This window comes from Cricetulus griseus, chromosome 7 (assembly GCF_003668045.3).
Source record: "Cricetulus griseus strain 17A/GY chromosome 7, alternate assembly CriGri-PICRH-1.0, whole genome shotgun sequence".
NCBI lineage: Eukaryota > Metazoa > Chordata > Mammalia > Rodentia > Cricetidae > Cricetulus > Cricetulus griseus.
In genome coordinates, this window is record NC_048600.1 from 113,923,344 (window position 1) to 113,944,230 (window position 20,887).

General features: G+C 45.7%; 1 protein-coding gene across 1 annotated transcript in view; it reads right to left on the reverse strand.

The window, feature by feature from the left end:
* Nucleotides 1-127: 127 nt before the first annotated feature.
* Nucleotides 128-20,887, reverse strand: part of Stat3 (signal transducer and activator of transcription 3) — a gene marked incomplete in the record, with an annotated part of 55,375 nt that continues 34,615 nt past the window's right edge. The window contains 19 exon segments of the mRNA XM_027428129.2: nucleotides 128-2,334; nucleotides 2,918-3,030; nucleotides 3,317-3,359; nucleotides 6,299-6,508; nucleotides 6,897-7,036; nucleotides 7,146-7,240; nucleotides 7,481-7,533; nucleotides 7,926-8,061; nucleotides 8,150-8,248; nucleotides 8,903-8,986; nucleotides 10,959-11,006; nucleotides 11,111-11,204; nucleotides 11,297-11,326; nucleotides 17,689-17,748; nucleotides 18,378-18,470; nucleotides 18,563-18,721; nucleotides 19,954-20,105; nucleotides 20,267-20,361; nucleotides 20,676-20,757. Of these exon segments, the coding sequence (XP_027283930.1) occupies nucleotides 2,279-2,334; nucleotides 2,918-3,030; nucleotides 3,317-3,359; nucleotides 6,299-6,508; nucleotides 6,897-7,036; nucleotides 7,146-7,240; nucleotides 7,481-7,533; nucleotides 7,926-8,061; nucleotides 8,150-8,248; nucleotides 8,903-8,986; nucleotides 10,959-11,006; nucleotides 11,111-11,204; nucleotides 11,297-11,326; nucleotides 17,689-17,748; nucleotides 18,378-18,470; nucleotides 18,563-18,721; nucleotides 19,954-20,105; nucleotides 20,267-20,361; nucleotides 20,676-20,757 (1,842 nt within the window).

Sequence of the window (20,887 nt, forward strand, 5' to 3'; positions counted from 1 at the left end):
CAGCAATGAGAAGCAAGCAGTACCTCAGCCCAGAACTGGGCTACTATCCCCTCATGAGCTCCTAGCTTCACAGAACACAAGCCGGGCAAAGTCGGTCCCTCCAGCCAGTCAGCCCCCACTGCCACCAGACAGTTCCTATATAATCTTTATTTCTGGAAGTTAAAGTAGTTACAGCAATATACAAAAAACAAACAAACAAACAAACAACAACAACAACAAAAACCCCACAATAATATAAATTTTTACACTAGAAAGTATACATTGGAATTTGAATGCAGTGGCCAGGATTGAATACAAACCACTGTACAGAGAGGCTAAGCAATCCGCAGGCATGGCTGGGTTAGGCTGGGGACAGGCATGATCACAGGAGGGAAAGTGGGCTGTTCTGAGGATTCCATGGGCAAGTTTCTGCTCTCCTTGGAGCTGTCATTACAGGTGGTTAGCCCAGGCCACCCAGGTAACTTCCCAGAGCCGGGACCTTTACAACATCTGTCCCAGAGAAGCCCGAGCCCTTGCTCCCCGGGTCCCCAGGCTTTAAAGTCGTCAGTATGCCCCGAGCCTTGCCTTTCCAAATACCCTTTTGGCCTGGGACTTCAGCTTATTGCATACTAAAGAATGTTCTGGGGAAGGGGGAGCAATAACTGTCTCAAAGCAGAAGGCCAGGGGTAGCCAAGGCAAGCAGTTTGTCTTGGAGACAATGTCCTAACCCCTTTAATTAATACACTGGTTAATTTGAGTGAAACAAACAGAATTTCAGGCACTGGTCAGCTGAGCACGGTGTCTCTGAGTCACTGAATCTAGCCATGCCTCTGTGCCAGAGGAGGTCTTCCTTAAACCACTGAGTGTTTGAGCGAGTAACGTGGCGGAGGCAAGCAGGTGACATGAAGGCCACGGTAGATGCAGGCACCCTGTTCCACCGCACCCCAGGGGCCCCAATGAGGAGCAGACAATCACTAATCTCAGGGGAGACCAAGAGTACACCTCTCTCTTTTGCCCTGTGGTTACAGGTGCCCCTGGGAACCAAGCAAATAGAATAAGGCCCATAATCCCTGAGCTTTGCTGAGGACCTGTAGTCCAAGTCCGATTCAAAGCTGTATCTTAAGTCTCTCTGATCACAAGGTCCCGAGACCAGGACTCCCAATGCAAGCAGGACAGGGACCTTGGGACATGGGAAGGAGACATACCACAAGCAAGGTCAAGTGGGAAAGGAAGCCAGGTTGATCCTAGGCCTAGTAAGGCACCCTCAGGACAGGCTGACTCTGAAACAGGGTCCAGAGTCTTAGGGGGAGAGCAGATGATAGAGGTTTTCAGTGCCCTTGGCCAACCTCACCCCTCCAATAGGGGAGCACACGCCTGGGTAAATAAAACCCGGTTTATGAAGAGTCTGGGATATCTAGGTTCTCTCTAACCTTCGTGTTCAAACCAGAGGCCAAGCCACAGCCTCAGATGTCTTTTCCAGATTTCATTGGAAACCATTTCAGGGTTTTTACACTTAAAGCACCAAAGAGGCTAGGAACCAAGTTTTCTTTGCTACAGAAAGGCTATGCTGTCTCAGTGTGTTTTGCCCTTTAATTCTTATTATTATTTTTTTTAATTTGCCTTGGGGGGAGGGGAGTTTGAGATAGGGTTTCTCTGTGGCTTTGGAGGCTATCCTGGAACTAGCTCTTGTAGACCAGGCTGGTCTCCAACACAGAGATCTATCTGCCTGCCTCTGCCTCCTGAGTGCTGGGATTAAAGGTGTGCACCACCACCACCTGGCTGCCCTTTAATTCTTATTACTTTTTTTTTAATTTAAAAAGAAACCTATGGACTTAGTCCTATCTTCTATTTGGACATTAGCAAGGTTAAAAGTGCAATGCCAGGAGTCCTCAGCTGCAGGCAGCCTGGGGTATCAGCTCACAGAAATGGGCAGAAGGATGCCATCGGCACCAGGAGGCACTAATCTAACAATGGATGACAAGGAGCTGCTGAGAAAGGAGGGAGGGTGGGGACCACAAGGCATTTGCTTTTCTCCCTCCAGCCCTGCTTGCTTTCACATCCCCATCACAGACTCAGAGAGCGCTTTCCTCTTTACATAAAAGCACATCACCCACACTCACTCATTTCTCTATTTTAAAAAGTGCCCAGATTGCTCAAAGATAGCAGAAGTAGGAGATTTAAAAAAAATCTGGAACCACAAAGTTAGGAGTCTCAGATGAGCTGGGGTTTGACTGCTTAAGGGTGGAACCCGGAGCAGGCAGGTGCCTCAGTCATCTCTGCAGCTCCCATTTGCAGCTCCTCACATGGGGGAGGTAGCACACTCCGAAGTCAGATCCATCTCAAACGTGAGTGACTCTGCAGGGACAGAGAGACAAGGCCAGTTCAGTCACCTGACTGCAGACGCTTCTCACAAGCCCCTGTCCCTCTGCCAGGGGGCTCAGGCACTACTGTTAGCCAGTCCCCTGTCCTTTCAGGCCTAGGCAAGGTCAGAAAAGCCACACTTCCCTGCTCGTTACAGTGCCTTGCCCTCCAGAAGAGCTCAGTCACCACGTCAGCCCGCTCTATTTCAAAAGTCTGAGGCTGCCCTGGTAGTGGCAGCCTTGGGCACACAGAGCCCCCGAGCCCCTGAAACTAGTCTAAATCAAGATGTCAAAGCCACATTTCAAAGACTCAGTAGATGAAGCAGGGAAGGGGGAGAAATAGTTTGATGTCTTTCTCTTCAGGTGCTAAAGTGTGCAGCTTATTTATATAAGGCATTAATGTCACTTGTAACTTCCTAGTATTTTTACTGTGGCTGTTGGGAAATTACACATGTATGGCATCTATTTCCATAGGAGAGCACGACTCCAAGGCAGCCTCCAACCAGTGTGGATGGCCGGCCCTGGCTCTGTATAGGCAAGCATCAGACAAAAAGGAGCCTGACTCTCCAAACACTCACCAAACTGCCCTCCTGCTGAGGGCTCAGCACCTTCACCGTTATTTCCAAACTGCATCAATGAATCTAAAGTGCGGGGGGACATCGGCAGGTCAATGGTATTGCTGCAGGTCGTTCTGTAGGAAAGGGGGGGCGGCAGGAAGGGGAAGGACCGGGTTGACAAGACACAATGGAGGGGGAAAAAAAAAAGAACAAACACACACACACAAGCCATCAAACTCTGGTCTCCAACAGAAAAAAATAAAAACTCAAGCTTTTTAAACACACAAGGTCACTCTGAGCACTAAACAGCCCAGGGGCATCCAGCCCTTCACAGTGGCTCTCACCCCTTGTCCTCCCTACTCCTGGGGACAACTGAGGACACTAGAAATAAATGCAAAACTGTGAAGGGAAACCACTTACGGTGTCACACAGATGAACTTGGTCTTCAGGTAAGGGGCAGCACCTGTAGAGAGGAAACCCAGGCTTTAACTGATTGCAAACTGCTTTGAGAATAGTGCAAGAGGAAGCCACCTGCCTCTCCAGATGGCTTGAGCCAACCTTACAGAGACTGCCCAGATACCTGTCTACCAGTTAGGGCTGGCTTCCCTTCTCACGAGCGTGCTACTTGACACCCGAGGTACTCGAAGTTTGAAGTTTATGCTTTCCATAGCTGCAGACTGCTCCACCGGTACCAACACCTAGCCTGCCGCCAACTTTTGTGTTTCCTTCCCCACCCTGCCTGAGCTTTCAACCACCTCTGTGTGGTGTTAGGCTTCTACTGTGACATGGCCATACTTGTGAACTGACTTCCCTGTTTGGTGACCAGTCCAGACACAAACAGGACCGAATGTTTAAGCCAACAAAGATAGCTAATGCTGGAGGCTCCAAAGCCACTTCCAAGCTAGAAAACACATCCCAGCCACAGGGAAGACAGGACACCCAGGTCCAAGCACACATATAATAAATAGCCAGGAGACCTGGCCAAGGTGCCTTCTCTCTCATGTGTGGGAGGGGAGGGAGAGGCAGGGTTGGCTGTCTTCCATCTCTGCCATTTATGTTGGAAATGTGAGGACAAAAAAATCAGAAAGCCCTGGGGTGCTGGCATAAAACCTTGGGAGTTTGAGTTGAACAAAGCATGTTGCAGGCCTGGGGCAGTGAGGTAGGCTGAGAAAAGCAGAGACTAACACTGGAGCCTACAAGCAGCAAGAAGGACTCGTGACAACCACCTGAGAGAAGCCATTGCAAAGTGGCCATAGATGGAAATCCAGGTTCATTTTTGGCCAAGAAACAGGTTAACTCAGCACGGAGCCAAAGGAATTACTGAGGCAATTGTGCCATCTACAAATCCAAGTGCTCTGGTCCAGAAGAGTTCTCTAGCGTGAGAACTCTGCCCCAAGAGAGGCAGTGGAGTGAGATAAGATAGTTAAGTAAGATAGCTCAGTGCTAAAATTGTCTGTAGGCAAGCCTGATGACCTGAGTTCAATCCCAGGACCTGCATGGTGGAAGGAGAGAGCTGACACCCTCAAGACTCTCTGACCTTCAACAAGACTCCTTCCACACACAATAAATGAGGGAGGGGAGATTTGGCTTCCCAATGATCAAGAGAATGAGAAATACCCTTTGGGCCTGAGGTGGGAGTGTGAAACACAGAATTAAGAGAAAGGAAGGAAGAAATGACCTATTCCTGTCTGGATCTGGACAAGCTATGACTGAACTTGCTCAAAATCCCTCCCAAGGAACACAGTCTGTGGGCTTCCGGCAGGCAAGGAAGACCTGAGAAGAGGCTAAGCGATGTCTACACCATAATACTCTTGCATAAGAAGCAGAGAAGTGGTCATCACAGCTCACCCCTCTGAGGGGTTCATCTGATGCCCCCCTCATCATTCCTCGGTCTCTCAAGCCCTCTTTACGCTCACAGGCAAACCCATCGGGTAATCGATTCCTCGCTCATGCTCAGTGCCTTGCCCCTGAGGAACGTCTCTGGGCAGCTACAGCAGGGATGGTGATGGAGATGGCAGCCTCAGACCAAGGGCCTGGATCTTCAAAGCAAAATTAGTCAAAAGGATCAACACTTGGACTTCAAAGTCCTCTGAGAAAAGAACAAAGAGGAGTGTGAGAGGGGCTGATAAACAGATCTCCCAACTGAAGGCAAGGTGGAGGCAGAGATAAGGGACAGACAGGAAGTGAGAGCTGAACTCCTCCACAGAATGAAGAGAACTCAATACCAGAACAAAGGGAAAGGAAAATAACTGTCAACAAGCCCGACTCCTCCAGCCTGAGACCTGGGCATTCCTTAGAGAATGCCGAGGACAGAGCCAGGGCGAGTTGGAGTATTTGTGCATAGGTGCTATGTGGACAAAAGCAGTTGGTGAAAGTAGCCAGGGCAAGGAGGCCAACTCACATGTCTCATTACAGAGCTCAGCACGGCATAATAATTAAGAATAGTCACAGAAGACACAGGCGGACACACCAGCCTCCTCACCAGCATGTAGACAGAAGACAGAGGCAATGGAGCAAGTCCTAACGGCTTCAGGTCAGACGGCTTTGACTCTGCGCGCTGGGACAGCCCCAGAGACTACAGATTTAACTCAACATAATTTCTATCTTTTTGTATAATGTATACAGTCACACGCACTCCCACATAATACAGTGCATCTCATTTCCACAGCTGTACATTCTAAATGCCAACTCCACATCCCCTCCAGTCGTCATCTCCTGCAACTGGGACATTCCCCACTCTGCTGTGAGTCCTACCCCAGGCTGCTAACAGCAACTGTCCCAGAAAGCCTTTCTTCAGACTACCTGGCACTGCTAACACATGAAAGAGAAGCATACTGGACTCAAATCTGCTGCAAGTCTTCTGGAATCCACCATTTAAGAAGCATCAGAGGACTGTCCTCATTTTCTCTTTCTGGTGTTTTGAGGGTGTGTGTATGTGTGTGTCTACTTTCTTTTTTTTTTTTTTTAAAGATTTTTATTTATTTATTATGTATACAACATTCTGCTTCCATGTATATCTGCACACCAGAAGAGGGCACTAGATCTCATCACAGATGGTTGTGAGCCACCATGTGGTTGCTGGGAATTGAACTCAGGACCTCTGGAAGAACAGTCAGTGCTCTTAACTTCTGAGCCATCTCTCCAGCCCCCCCCCTCCCCGTGTGTGTACTTTCATCTTCAGACTAGCAAGCTCCCTGTGAGGTCTGACTCTGTTCTTCTCTTAAATCCCATCAGTCACCCTGTCAAAATACCCAATAAACAGCTCTTTCCCATAAGCAGGATTCACCAACCCCCCCCCCAAGATACCAGTCATGTCTTTGTCTCTGCTCCAATCCTCCAAGGATCTGCTCTTTTCCACTTTCCACTACAAATGAGGCCAGAACCTGGAAAATCAACAACTACCTGGGTCAGCTTCAGGATGCTCCTGGCTCTCTGGTCGACAATACTTCCCAAATGCCTCCTCCTTAGGAATGTCAGGGTAGAGGTAGACCAGCGGAGACACCAGGATGTTGGTAGCATCCATGATCTTATATCCCATGATGATTTCAGCAAAGGACATGTTGTTCAGCTGCTGCTTGGTGTATGGTTCTACAGACTGGATCTGGGTCTTGCCTGTCATGGGACACAGGAAGGAAAGATTATGCCAGTCTATTGCTGGAGTCCCTGAATGCCGTATCCAGTGGCTTGGAACTGTGGCAATGGCCAGGCTGGCTTTTAAAGAGGCTGTCAAGTTGGATCACAGGCAAAACACTTGCCTCAGATGTAGTATCAGGGTAGGTAGGAAAGGAAATGTGGAAATAAGATTCAAACCACACTTTTCTACACAAATAGTAGCCAGTGGAGTAAACAAAACAAACTGGCAGGCCAACCCTTCAGGAAGAGGCACAGGCCCTCTCTGCCCTCCAGGGGGCAGTAGTACACAGAACAAGGAGCAACCAGGTGTTGGCAGTGGCCACCAGGTGGAGCAAGTGAGACAGGAGGGGCAGGTGACAGGTCTTACCACTGATGTCCTTTTCCACCCAAGTGAAAGTGACACCCCCTTCCTTGCTGCTCTCGCTGAATCTCAGCAGGAAGGTGCCTGGGGGCTTCGTGCTCAGGATGGCGCGCTCCCGCTCCTTGCTAATGAAGCCCATGATGTACCTGCAGGCAAGGAAAACCAATGTTGTTTGAGCTCAGAAGGTTGTCCCCGCCACACGCTTGCTGGGAGCAGCTGACTTAGTTACACAGTACAGCCAAGTTTCAACCTTACCCTTCATTCCAAAGGGCCAAGATATACTTTTTCACAAGGTCAATGATATTGTCTAGCCACACCCAGAAGGAGAAGCCCTTGCCAGCCATGTTTTCCTGGAGAAAAGAATAATGTGAAAACCAAGTCCACCACTATCCATACCAGCCCGTTCATGCCTGAACTTTTGTACCCTGCCAATATTCTTGGGCTCCTCTGTCCTCATGCAGCTCCTATTAGCTGCTGGAGAAAGGGGTTCCAGGCTTTCAGTATTCATGCTGCCCCACAACCACCTTACAAATGAGCATTCCAGACCTGCCTCCTGGGAGATAACCATAGGAATCAACAAGATCACTTACTTTGCAAAATTTAGCCCATGTGATCTGACACCCTGAGTAGTTTACACCAGGTCCTGGAGAAGAGAAAAGGACAACAGAAGCTTTAATTAAAGGTTTTATTTCTCAAGCAGACTTTGCAGACATTTGTCCTGTGTGTTTGCTCTCATGTGCCTGCAGGGTGCCATGGCTGTGTGTGCATGTGTACGCTCATGTGCATACACACAGCCACACACACAGCCAACCCCAGCATTTGAGCCTGGATTAGCACAGCACTGATACCCTCCTGGGCTCCTACTCTTCCTTGCCTTGTGTGGTTCTGAGGATCAGGGTGCGTCACACACTAACTAACAAACTGATAGCTGGAGTTAGATGACAAAGTGCCTGGTCCTAGGTAGACCCTAGGAAACCTTGCCTGAGTGACCAACCCCCCAGACGAGAACCTCATCTGAAGCTATCCAACTCCCACCTAAGAGCTTCTCGGCCAGTGTAGTCAGCTGCTCAATGCTCAGCCCTCGCTTTGTGGTGGATGAGAACTGCCAGCTGAGCACCTCTGCCACTTGGTCCCAGGTTCCAATTGGTGGCTTCGTGAAGAAGTTCACATTCTATTGAGAAGATGAGAGAATAACATTGACGACCCACACCAGGGGCTGAGAAGGCGCAAAGAGAGTCAGGGTGAGTTGGGGGACTCACCTTGGGGTTGTTGGTCAGCATGTTATACCACAGGATTGATGCCCACGCGTTTGGCATCTGACAGATGTTGGAGATCACCACAACTGGCAAGGAGTGGGTCTGTAGAGTGTGGGGGACAGGTGGGGAATGACTTAGCAAGACAGCTGTGCTCTCACAGCTCCAAAAGTTTCTTCCCCAGTACCTCCACAGCTTAAAGTCAGCAATCATGCCACACCACACGCCAGCTCTAAGCAGGGGTGTGACTGAAGCAGCTCAACATTGAGAGAAGAAAGGCCAGCCTGGGCATAAGGACTCGCTGACATAAATATAATCAGTGACTTACAAAAGGTAACCGGTTCAAAGCTAGGCTCCTAGCCCCTGACTTAACCTCCAAAACACAAAGTACCTATGTCTTTCCATGAAACTGAGGTATTAGAAATCAGACATGAGGATTCCTGCTTTTCCAGGTCTAAGTTAATAAGATCAAGAAGGCTAGGAAACAAAATCTAAATGCCATGATTTTCTGCATACTGAAATGGTGGCTACTAAGATTCACTTGCCCAAACTTCATCAAATCAATCTAAGCAATCACTAAAGACAGATTTTTAAATCATGTGCTCAAGCAAGACTTTCTTCTCAGTGGGTGGCTATCAAGGACTTTCCAGAGATAGATAGTGAAAACCAAACACAGGCTTAGCAAACAGCCACCATGCCACCAGACATTTTTGTCCTGTCTCCCTGCATGCTCACTGCCTGGTTCTGTGCAGAACTCACCTCGAGGTCAATCTTGAGGCCCTGGTGGTATACCTCAGTCTCGAAGGTGATCAGATGCAGCTCCTCCGTCACAATCAAGGAGGCCTACAACAGCAGGGTCACGCCTTCAGACAATGGCATTGAGTTCTCAGCAGCAACAGAGGAAAGCAAGGTACCGTGGCCTCACTACACTAAGAAGGTGCCGTGGACAGTGTCAGGGACATACCTGTATACCTTCTCTCTTGAGCACCAAGACCCTCAAGGTCAGGACCCTCAAACCTGATCTTTTATTATATGTTACAAAATAAATAATCATATTTTATAATATACAGACCCAAGGGCAAAGAACAGCAAAGCAATGCACATCCAAGGACACGACACACCACGCTGCTAGTTGCACACCCAAGGACACACCACGCTGCTAGTTGCTTACTTGGGGGCCAGCAAGATGGCTCAGTGGGCAAGGGCATCTAACCTGAACCTAATCCCCGAGACCCACATGGTGGAAGGAAAAAACAGTTCTGCAAATGGTCTTTTGACCTCCACGTGCGCACCATGACACATGAGTGTCCATATACAAACCCAGGGAGGGAGGGGGGAAGGGGACAAGCAAACTTATTTGAGTTTCTTCTCTTCTTTCTCTCTCCTTTCTTCATCCATACTGGGTTGCAAACTCAGGGTCTCATCCCTAGCATTACCATCCAGTTTAAGGACAAGCTATTGCCCCTGAAATTCCCCAGGTGATGGTTCCCTCCTCGGGTAGGACTGCTGTGTCCTATGGTGCTATTGTTTCCTAGCACCTCCTAACCGTGATCACGGTTGTTTCTCCAAGCATGTGAATTTTACAAGGGGAGTTTGTGGACCCCACACAAGTGCAGTCCTACTGTCAGTACCGTTTTAGCGGGTGACCCCCAACCCCCAGTGTGAAGTGGGTCTGTGGTCATGTGTAGGCCCCATGTCTTATGTCACAGCTGTAGAGTATTCCACTGTGACTACACCACACTCATGTCTCCCTGGAGTGCTGACATGTCTGCTCTGTGTTTGGAGAGTAAACAGTGGCTGTGATCACGTACTTGCTCTTGGCCCATCTATGCAAAGCTTTCTTTAGTGTTAAGTCCTGGAACTGGGACTACTGGCTTACAGGGCACGCTTATTTTCACAACGCCAAGTTGTTTTCCAAAGTGACTTTAACAACCTCCACTGCCACTAGCAGTCAGGCAGTGCAGCCACCTGTTTGTACAAGAATTACTTGTGTGTGTGTGTGTGTGTGTGTGTGTGTGTGTGTGGTGTACGTATGTGTATATGGTGTGTGTGTGTGTGTGTGTGTACACGTATGTGTGTATGGTGTATGTGTGTGTGTGTACACGTATGTGTGTATGGTGTATGTGTGTGTGTATGTGTGTGTGTGTGTGTGTTGTACGTATGTGTATATGGTGTGTGTGTGTGTACACGTATGTGTGTATAGTGTGTGTATGTATGGGGGTGTGTGTGTGTGTTATACGTATGTGTATATGGTGTGTGTGTGTATGTGTGTACACGTATGTGTGTATGGTGTGTGTATGTATGGGGTGTGTGTGTGTGTGTGTGGTGTACGTATGTGTATATGGTGTGTGTGTGTGTGTGTACACGTATGTGTGTATGGTGTATGTATGGGGTGTGTGTGTGTGTGTGTGTGTGTGTGTTGTTTTAAGTTTAACTCTGACTTGCTGACTTGCCTTCTATCTCACCAAGGCACTGAAAATGGAGCCAGCTGGCAGGTGGTGGCAAGGGACTTTGGGAAGCCCCAGGCAAGGTGGAAACTTTTCTACCAAATGGGTGTGGGTAACAGTTTAACAAGGGACTTCCCATTACTGAAAGGGGGGCCAACTCCCCAACTCTCAGGAAAGTTCTCCTCCTTGAGAACTCCACGGCACCTGTGACTTCTGAACATGTCCCACTGGCCCAGAGTAACCTTTCTAAATGACAGCAGCTAAAACAGCAGGTTAAAGTCTTCCGTTCTGGGCCAGATAGAGAGCTCTTTCTCTCTTTCCCGAAAAGAAAACACTCCCAGATAGTTCTCAGCCTGAACAAAACTTACGTCACAATTGGCACGGCCCCCATTCCCACATCTCTGCTCCCTCAGGGTCTGGAAGAAAGGAAAAAGTTCCATGTGTGGCTGTCCCAAGCTCTCCCTTGGCCACTTGCCCTCTGTGCAGAGAAGCCTGCCCCCTACCCTCACCCATAACCCACCAGATGCTTGAATTCCGCAGACAGGCTGCCATTGTTGGACTCTTCCATGTTCATCACTTTTGTGTTTGTGCCCAGAATGTTAAATTTCCTAGATCTGAATCATGCGAGAAAAACCAACACGTGAGTGACTGCTGAGTGGCCAGAGGAAAGAGCTGGATGGAGCAGAACATGGGAGGCAAAACTCACCCTCTGAGAGCAGCAACATCCCCAGAGTCCCTGTCAAGAACACAGATGGGGGTTAGCAAAGTGGAAGTCATCGCCCCTGCTTCTTTCCAGAACCTCCTTTGATGGGAAATGCCTTCAGCTGTCCAGTAATGTTTTAGGGGTGAAATATGAAACTCCGTATGTATTTAAACAGTGGCCTCAGTTGGGCATCTACCCCACAGCTTCCTTGCTCTTCCTAAAAAAAAAAAAAAACTCCATTCTGTTCAGCTCGGGGTGGCAGAGCCCATCCCTATTTCTGGGGAACCCTGACCACTAATTCATCAGAACAGAGGAAGCCACAGAGCAAGTGAGGCGGGGGTCTGCCTTGTCTCAATCAGACTAAGGAGGGAATGGTGTCCTAGGCTGTTCTACTCCACAGATGTGTGTGAGAAGGCAAATGGCATTTGTTAATTGCTTCTACAAGACACAGAGCAGCCTAGAAGGGAACCCCAGGCTACAGGTGACAGACACGCTAAGGATGGGATGGAGGATTCCGGGTTCCTGAAGACACCTGTGAGTCACTGACCTCATCATCAGGTACTTGCCCCGACTGCATTTCCAGTTACACGGGTTGTAAATTTCCTCATTATTTAAGCCATGCATGGTTTTCTGTAAAGGTCTGTTATTACCCACAACTCACAACGCCGCCTGTGATGCAGCCAGAAGCGCTGACACCAGGCCTTCACTGCTACCTCTGTCCCTGACTATGCCTTCTTTTTATATTATGATATTACTGTTTTTTTTAATCTTCCTTTAGAGTACTATTTTAAAAGTTCTTCTCAGCCAGGCATGGTGGCACATGCCTTTAATCCCAGCACTCAGTAGACAGAGACAGGCAGATGTGTGTGAGTTCAAGGTCAGCCTGATCTACAGGGTGAGTTCCAGAATGGCAGGGGTTACCCACAGAAACCCTGTCTCGGAAAAAAAAAACAAAAAAAAACAAAAAAACAAAACCCACCAACAATAAATAAATAAATAAATAAATAAATAAATAAAATTGCTTTTCCGTTGCTATATATTTGCCTACAAGTAGAATGTTCTGGTGGGTTTGTAGAAGAAAATTGATCAGCTTTAAAACAATCTTTCTAGGTATTACATTTTCAAATCAATTATCAGCTCTCCGTCATGTCTGAATTATATCTATCTTTTTATGTAATCTTTTTGTATTAGTTTTTATTTGTAATTCATAATCAATAAATTGTACAATCTTACTCAGCGGGAAAAAAAAAACAATGGAATCTTGAAATTTGCAGGAAAATGGATGGAACTAGATAAAAACCATTCTGACCGAGGTAACCCAATCACAAATCACTCACTCACTCATATGTGGATTTTAGACATAGAGTAAAGGATTACTGGCCTACAATCCACACTGCCAGAGAAACTAGTAAACAAGGAGGACCCTAAAAGAGACAAACATTGTTCCCTGGAGAAGGGGAAAGGGTCACGATCCCCTGAGCAAATTGAGAGCATGGGAAGAGGGGGGAGGGAGCTACGAGAATGAGAAGGGAAGAAGAGGAAGGATGCAGAGGTCATGAGGGAGCAGAAAGGTTGAGTCAAGTATAGATTAGAAGAAAGGGTATGTGATAGGTAGGGTTTTAGTTGGGGAGGGGTAGGGGAGGAAGGGAGGGAGAACTGGGATTGTCATGTAAATCAATCTTGTTTCTAATTCAAATAAAAAATGACTAAAAAATCATAAATAAAATAAATTGTACAATCTAAAATGTAAAACTTTATGGGGCTGGTTTATAAGTGCTATACACACCTGTGAAACCAATTAGCACTATCCACAGCATACCACTACCCCAAGTGTCCCTAGGCTCATTTGTAATGCATCCCCATCCTAGACTCTACCCCATCCTGGCCCCAGAAAAACCATTATTGTGTTTTCTGTCACTACAGATTTATTTGTATTTTTAGAAACATATACCTGCAAACATAAAACAGGTGCTCTTTTGAAGGGAGGAGACCTGGTTTCCTTCATTCAACATAACTACTTTGAAGATTTATTCATGTTTTTCAACTATCAAGTAGTTCCTTTGATGGGGCTGGAGAGACAGCTCAAAGGCTAAGAGCACTGGCTGCTCTTTCAGAAAACTCAGGGTCAATTCCCAGCACCCACATGGCAGCTCACAACTGTCTGTGTAATTCCAGCTCCAGAGAATACAATACCCTCACACAGATATACATGCAGGAAAAACACTAATGCACATAAAATAAAAAAGAAATAACCAAAAAAATAGTTCCTTTTGATTTGGTGATGAACAATATTCCACTGTATAACAGAGTGCAAACTGTTTATTTATTCCTGTTACTGGACATGCATATGTATTTTTCCATTTCTCTTCTGTTAACATCTATGAGGAAAATAGCTATGTCATGGGTTACTTTTTAGAATACTACCAGAATTTCCAAGAGGTGGTGTCACTTTTCTGTGCCACGGTGACATTATACACCTATGTTCTGTGGGTGCTTCTGCTAACATGTAAATACAGTGAATATGCCTAGAGTTTATTCTAACGGTTCATAAAAGAAAAAACCTCATTTTTCACTCTGACCCATTTGAAGCTGTCCTACTGTATTCACTAAGCAAGGTGCCCTCTCTACCTACCTCATGAGACTCATTTTAACATGTACTGATCTCTTACATTAACCTCAAGTCTATTTCTAGACTTTAGATTTTATTACAATGATCAATCAACACATTCTTGTCTTAGTAACACACCCATTTAACAACTGGAACTCTGCAATGTGTTTTAACATCTGGCAAGGCAGCTTCCTATATCAATGCCTCCTATTATTTTTTAACCACTGAGCCATCTCTTCAGGTCCCACCTCCTATGATTTTTATTTATTTAAAAAACTCTTTTGGAAATGAGTAGTGAGTGTCAGATACTAAAGGGAAGGAGAGCAGCTGTTCAGGATAATGCTTCAGGTTTGCAAAGTGACTGCATTCTGGAGACCTGCTGCTTAGCAGAGTGACTCTCCAATGCTACTGAACCATACACTTAGGAATGGATACAGGGATTAGGAGGTGTCTCAGTGGTAAAGTGCTTGTTGGACAGCATGAGAACCCTAGTTTGGATCCTCATTATTACATAAAATTTGGGTGCAGCAGTGAGGGTCTATAGCCACAGTGCTGGGGACTGCAGAGTCAGCAAGTGAGCTCCAGGTTCAGGGAGAGACCCTGTCTCAAAAACTAAGGTGAATTAGAGAAGACAGCTCATGTGGACTTCTGCTCTACACACACACACACACACACACACACACACACACACACACACACACACACACATACACACACACAGAGAGAGAGAGAGAGAGAGAGAGAGAGAGAGAGAGAACTAAATTATCTTGCTATCTTTGCTTATTTTTTTTCAACTGTGATATAACTTGGCAAGTATTATTTATTTATTTATATCTTTATTTTTCTTTTTTCCTTTTGGTTTTTCAGACTGGCTTCAAATTCACAGAGATCCACCTGCCTCTGCCTCCCAATTGCTGGGTTTAAAGGCGTGTGCCACCAACACCCAGCTACATCTTTATTTTTAAGGATGGGGGTTCACTCAGGGGCCTTGTATATGCTAGGTAAGTGCTCTAACATTAAGTCTTTTTTGTTTTCATGTTTGAGGCAAATTGATGAAGCTCTGAAAGGTTTTTGAACACAATTGTTCACAAAACAAAGATCCCTGAATGGTGACATCTCTAAAGTCAAATATCTGTCAAAGTTCTTGTTTTTCCATCCCTCATTTGCAGATAAGAGCTAAGTTTAAGAATATTTACAGGGCTGGAGAGATGGCTCAGAGGTTAAGAGCACTGACTGTTCTTGCAGAGGTCCTGAGTTCAATTCCCAGCAACCACATGATGGCTCACAACCATCCGTTATGAGATCTGGTGTCCTCTTCTGGTGTGCAGATATACATGGAAGCAGAATGTTGTATATATAATAAATAAATAAAATCTTTAAAAAAAGAATATTTACTTGTCACTGGCAGTCTACAGAATAGGAAAAGATTTTTACCAACTACACATATGGTAGAGGGCTAATATCTAGAATATATAAAGAACTCAAAAAACCAGATAGCAAGAAAACAAATATTCAATTAAAAAATGGAGTACAGATCTAAACAGAGAATTCTCAATAGAAGAGACTCAAATAGCTGAGAAACACTTAAAGAAATGTTCAACATCCTTAGCTATCAGGGAAATGCAAATCAAAACTACTTTGAGATTTCATCTAACACCTGTCAGAATGACTAAGATCAACAAAGCAAGTGACAGCTCATGCTGGTGAAGATGTGGAGTAAGAGGAGCACTCATACATTGCTGGTAGGAGTGCAATCTCATATAGACACTAACAAAATCAGTGTGGCAGTTCATCAAGAAGATGGCAGTCGATCTACCTCAAGATCCAATGATACCATTCTTGGGCAAATACCCAAAGGATGCTTTATCCTACCATAGAGACTCTTGCTCAACCATGTCCATTGCTGTTCTCTTCATAACAGCCATAAATTAGAAATAACCTAGATGTCCCTCAACAGAAGAATGGATAAAGAAAATATGGCACATTTACACAATGGAGTATTACTCCGTTGTTTAAAAAGGAAATGGCATCGTGAAATTTGTAGACAAACAGCTGGAACTAGAAAAAAAAAATCATCCTGAGTGAGGTATCCCAGACCCAAAATGACAAATATGGTATGTATTTACTTATATGTAGATATTAGCTGTTAAACCAATGATAACCAAGCTACAATCCATAGAACCACAGAATGTATGTATAAAGAAAGGGACTCATTAGGAAAAGGAAATAGGCCAGGCAGTGGTGGCGCACGCCTTTAATCCCAGCACTAGGCAGAGGCAGAAGGATCTCTGTGAGTTTGAGGCCAGCCTGGTCTACAGAGTGAGTACCAGGACAGGGTCCAAAGCTACACAGAGAAACCCTGTCTTAATAAACCAAAAAAAAGATATGTTAGGGACTGGAGAGATGGCTCAGTGGTGAAGAGCACTGCCAGTTCTTCCAGAGGTCCTGAGTTCAATTCCCAGCAACCACATAGTGGCTCACAACCATCTGTAGTGAAATCTGATGTCCTCTTCTGGCCTGCAGACATACATTTAGGCAGAACACTGTGTACCTAATAAACAAATAAATCTTTAAAAAAAAAAAATGTTAGGACAAAGGACCTAGGGCAAAACCAAATAATAACGTCTAAAAAAAGTCTTTAAAAAAAAAGGAAAAAGAAAAAATGTAGTGACAAAATTATTCCTAGTGACATTCTGCTACACTTATAGATCAGTGCCTTGTTCAACCATCACCAGAGAAGCTTCTTCCTGCAGCAGACGGGAACAAATACAGAGATCCACAGCCAGACATCACACAGTGTGAGACGCCTCGGCCCTAAATGGGATGCCTCCATAAAAATCACTCCCTTCAGAACTCAGGGAACCCGATGGAAGACGAGGTGGAAAGAATATAAGAGCCAGGGGGGAGGGGGGACACCAAGAAAACAAGGCCCTCTAAGTCAACATGAGCAAAACTTGTAGGAGCTCACAGAGACAACAGCAGCATGCATAGGGCATGTATGGGTCTATACCAGGCCCACTGAGCTTATACCATGGCTTTCAGTTCAGTGTTTTGTTTTGTTTTGTTTTAAAGATTTATTTATTTATGTATATGAGTACTCTGTCTTCCTGAATATCTGCATGATAGAAGAGGGCATCAGATCCCATTATAGATGGTTGTGAGCCACCATGTGGTTGCTGGGAATTGAACTCAGGACCTCTAGAAGAGCAGCCAATGCTCTTAACCACTGAGCCATCTCTCCAGCCCTCAGTTCAGTGCAAACAAGTGGGTCTGATTCTTGTGCCCTCTCCTGGGCTCTTCTCCTTCTGTTGGTTTTCCTTGTCCACCTTTGATGTGATAGTTTTTGTCTTATCTTGTTATATTTGATTTTGTCATATTTTTAAAAAACTGAATGACTGTAAACCTAGCCACCAAGGTAAAAGACTAACAATAGAATTGTCATTTATACCTACTGGATGAAGGGAAATCAATTTTCTCCAATGGAGTGACACTAGGTATATCAATCACTCCAGGGCAGGCCTCATGTTCAGAAGTAGTTGACCAACAAACAATGGACCCATAGTTTTTTATGTGTACTTTTATTTGGTTAGTTTGGTGGGCTTTTTGGTTTTTCTTTGTTTTGTTTGTTTCTTTTGAGGTGTTATTGTATTTTGTTTTGTAGGTTTGGGGATTGTTTTTGAGAAAGAACTTAAAGTTGGGTGGGTAGGGAGAAGCAGCTCTGGATGTACTTGGAGGATCAAAATATATTCGAATTTAAAATTGTTTTAAAATAATAAAGAATACTTACTTGTCAATGCACACTTTAATTTTAAGCTGATAATTCAACTCAGGAAATTTGACCAGCAACCTATTAAAAATATATAGTCAAGGCAGTTAGTAGGCTCCTTTCAATGACCTCTAGCTTACAAAAATAAAAAATCCCTAATACTTCAATTCCTAAGAAGTAAATATATTGCTGGGTGTGGTGGTGCACACCGTTGATCCCAGCACTCAGAATGCAGAGGCAGGTGGACCTCTGAGTTCATGGCCAACCCAGTCTACAAAGCAAGTATGAGGTTACACAGAGAAACCCTGTCTAGATATAACACATATATATATATATATATATATATATATATTCACAAACCCAAATTCTACTTCCACCCAGAGTCATTTTTGATATTAAAGCTGAACGCTGACCCTTTATCCAAGAAGTACTGAAAATGCCTAAGAATGAGAACAAGCTGTAAGAGACTCACAGAAAGGTAATAAAAGCATTTCATGAGAACTATTGCACAGGCATGCTCTGCAGCTAGTACTCCTTAGCTTAAACCCAAAACCCAACACAGCTATTTCTGAAGGAGATTTCACAGTGCAGGGGCAACCCTCCACCCCATCTAGCCTATCACTGAGCCTTTACTCCTCCCCTTAAGACCCTTAAGGAGAGGACTGGACAACTGTAAAAGCTCCATCCAAAGTGTGGAGACCAGGGCCCACCTGACTTTAGTAGTGAACTGGACACCAGTCTTGATGACAAGGGGCCGGTCAGGGTGCATGGGCATGCAGGGCTGCCGCTCCACCACGAAGGCACTAGAAGGCGAAGGGATAGCAATGTGTTGCCTGCTGTGCTGACCAGGCTTCTTCCTGCTCCTTGCTGCCGAGCATCGGCTTTTTAAGGTTACCTTTTCATTAGGTTTCTGAACAGCTCCACGATCCTCTCCTCCAGCATTGGCCTGTGCTGCACAATAGGGTCCCCCTTGTAGGACACTTTTTGCTGCAACTCCTCCAGTTTCTTAATTTGTTGGCGGGTCTGAAGTTGAGACTCTGCTAATGAAGTTATCCTGCCGATAATGAAAGGCAGTTCCCAATTAGCTCTGTTGTCTAGCTGTAACCCCAGCATCAGGAGACCACAGCAAAGGGACCTTGAGCCTGGGCGGCATAGTGACTTCAAGGCCAGTCTGAGGTACGCAGTGAGACCCTGTCTCACAAAAAAAAAGGGGGGGGGGAACGGAAGGAGAGAGGGTCCTAAAATAATGGAAGGGAATATACAGAGCATAAGAATGGCCACTTCAAAAGTTTGAAGCATAGAGCTCAGTGGAGGAAGGGGTAAGGCTTACGCCACTAGGAGGTGGGGGCATTAACTGAGCTGTCATTGGATTGTAAATGAATTCGAGACCAAATATGAAGAATGTTCGAATTCACTTTCCCCACCCTAGGGCAGTGAGTGGGCTTGAACCAGCGCTGCCTTTCCAAGCTGCATGAGTATGGCCATCTCCCTTCACTATGAGATCCTTGAAAGAGCCTCATCCAGAACCCATTCAATGCTATTTTTCAATGAATCATAAAGATAGTACATATGTCAGAATGTTGATGACATGTACACAAAAAAGGCAAGCAGAGGGGCTGGAGAGGCAATCCTTGAATTGCTATCAGGGCTCTGTTAGCACAGGTCACAACCACCTGTGACCCCAGTCCCTGGGGCTCTGTTGCCCTCTCCTAGCCAACCTGGGCACTGCATGCCTAAACAAAAAAGCAGGCAAGCATATACTAATTTTTTTTTTTAAGAAAAAGAAAACAGTACTTAAAAATTAGAAAAGCTAGGCATGGTGGTGCACGCCTTTAATCTCAGCAGTTGGAAGGGAGAAGCAGGCAGATTTCTGTGGGTTTGAGACCAGCCTGGTCTACATAGTGAATGGGTTTCAGAGATATATAAAAGCAAACAATTAGAAAAAAAGAAAAAAATGGGCAGAGAGGGAGACAAAGCTGATTAATTCTGCCTCCAAGAACAGGGCATATCAGTGCCTCTCTCCCTTTTTTAAATCTAATGTCTGTCCTTTATGGTTTATCACTAGTTTGATAAGGGACAGCTACTGGGATCTGAGCTCCTGGCCTGTCCTCTCCAGCATCTGAACGTCTAGCACATGTCCATTTGTCTAGCACATGTCCAAGGGATGGGTTCCACCCCAGCAATAAAAAGGAGAAACAAAGCAGGAGCAAAGAAGGCCCATTCTACAGGCCTGTGACTGAACCCAAGTCTCTAGAAGGAGAAAGAAGCCTTCCATCCAACTCTTACCAGTTTTCCAGGCGATCCAGGCAGATGTTGGGAGGGCCTCCAATGCACGCAATCTGCTGCCGCCTCTTCCAGTCAGCCAGTTCTTCATCTGTGAGTGTTTTCTGCACGTACTCCATTGCCGACAAAAGCCCCGCCAGCTCACTTACGATGCTCTGTTTGGAAAGCAAAACAGTCAGAAGACATTTCCCCAGACCATGTCTAACCACATTCTCTAGTCAGTTCAGAGAAGGAACCCTTAGAACCCAGCCAGGTCTTCCCACCGGAGGTGTGTGGTGCTGGAGAAGCTGTCCTGGAAGCTGTCCAGAATGCTTACCCTCCGCATCTGGTCCAGCGCTGTGAGCATCTGCTCCAGCTGCTGCATCTTCTGCCTGGTGACAGACTGGTTGTTTCCATTCAGGTCCTGCATGTCTGATGCAGGAGGAAAGACTCCTTGACCAGGGAGAATACTCAGGGCAGCCTTCTCAAGGAGGCCCCAAACCCCGTGTGCACACACAGTCCCTGCCACTTGGAGAGCTGAGGGAAGATGGCTGCAGCAGGCTCAAGGTCACCCTGCACTACATGGTCAAATCCCATCTCAAAAACAAACAAAAGGTTGTCCCACCACTAAGTGCCAGAAGCTCCCCCTTCACCTACCCTGCAGCCACACGAATGGATTCGGGTCCTGAAACTCAATGGGACAGCCTAGCTTTCAGCAAATCTTAAAGTCTCTAACCTTCACTTACCTCCTTGACTCTTGAGGGTTTTATAGTTGAAATCAAAGTCATCCTGGAGATTCTCTACCACTTTCATTTTCTGTTCTAGATCCTGTTTAAACAAACAAACCACAAACAGAAGTTAAAAAAAAAAAAAAAAAAAAAAAAAGGTTTTCAGGAGAGGGAAAAGCAAGTTTTGAAGCTATTGAAGATGTGCATGGAGGACCACACTCTACAGCCTG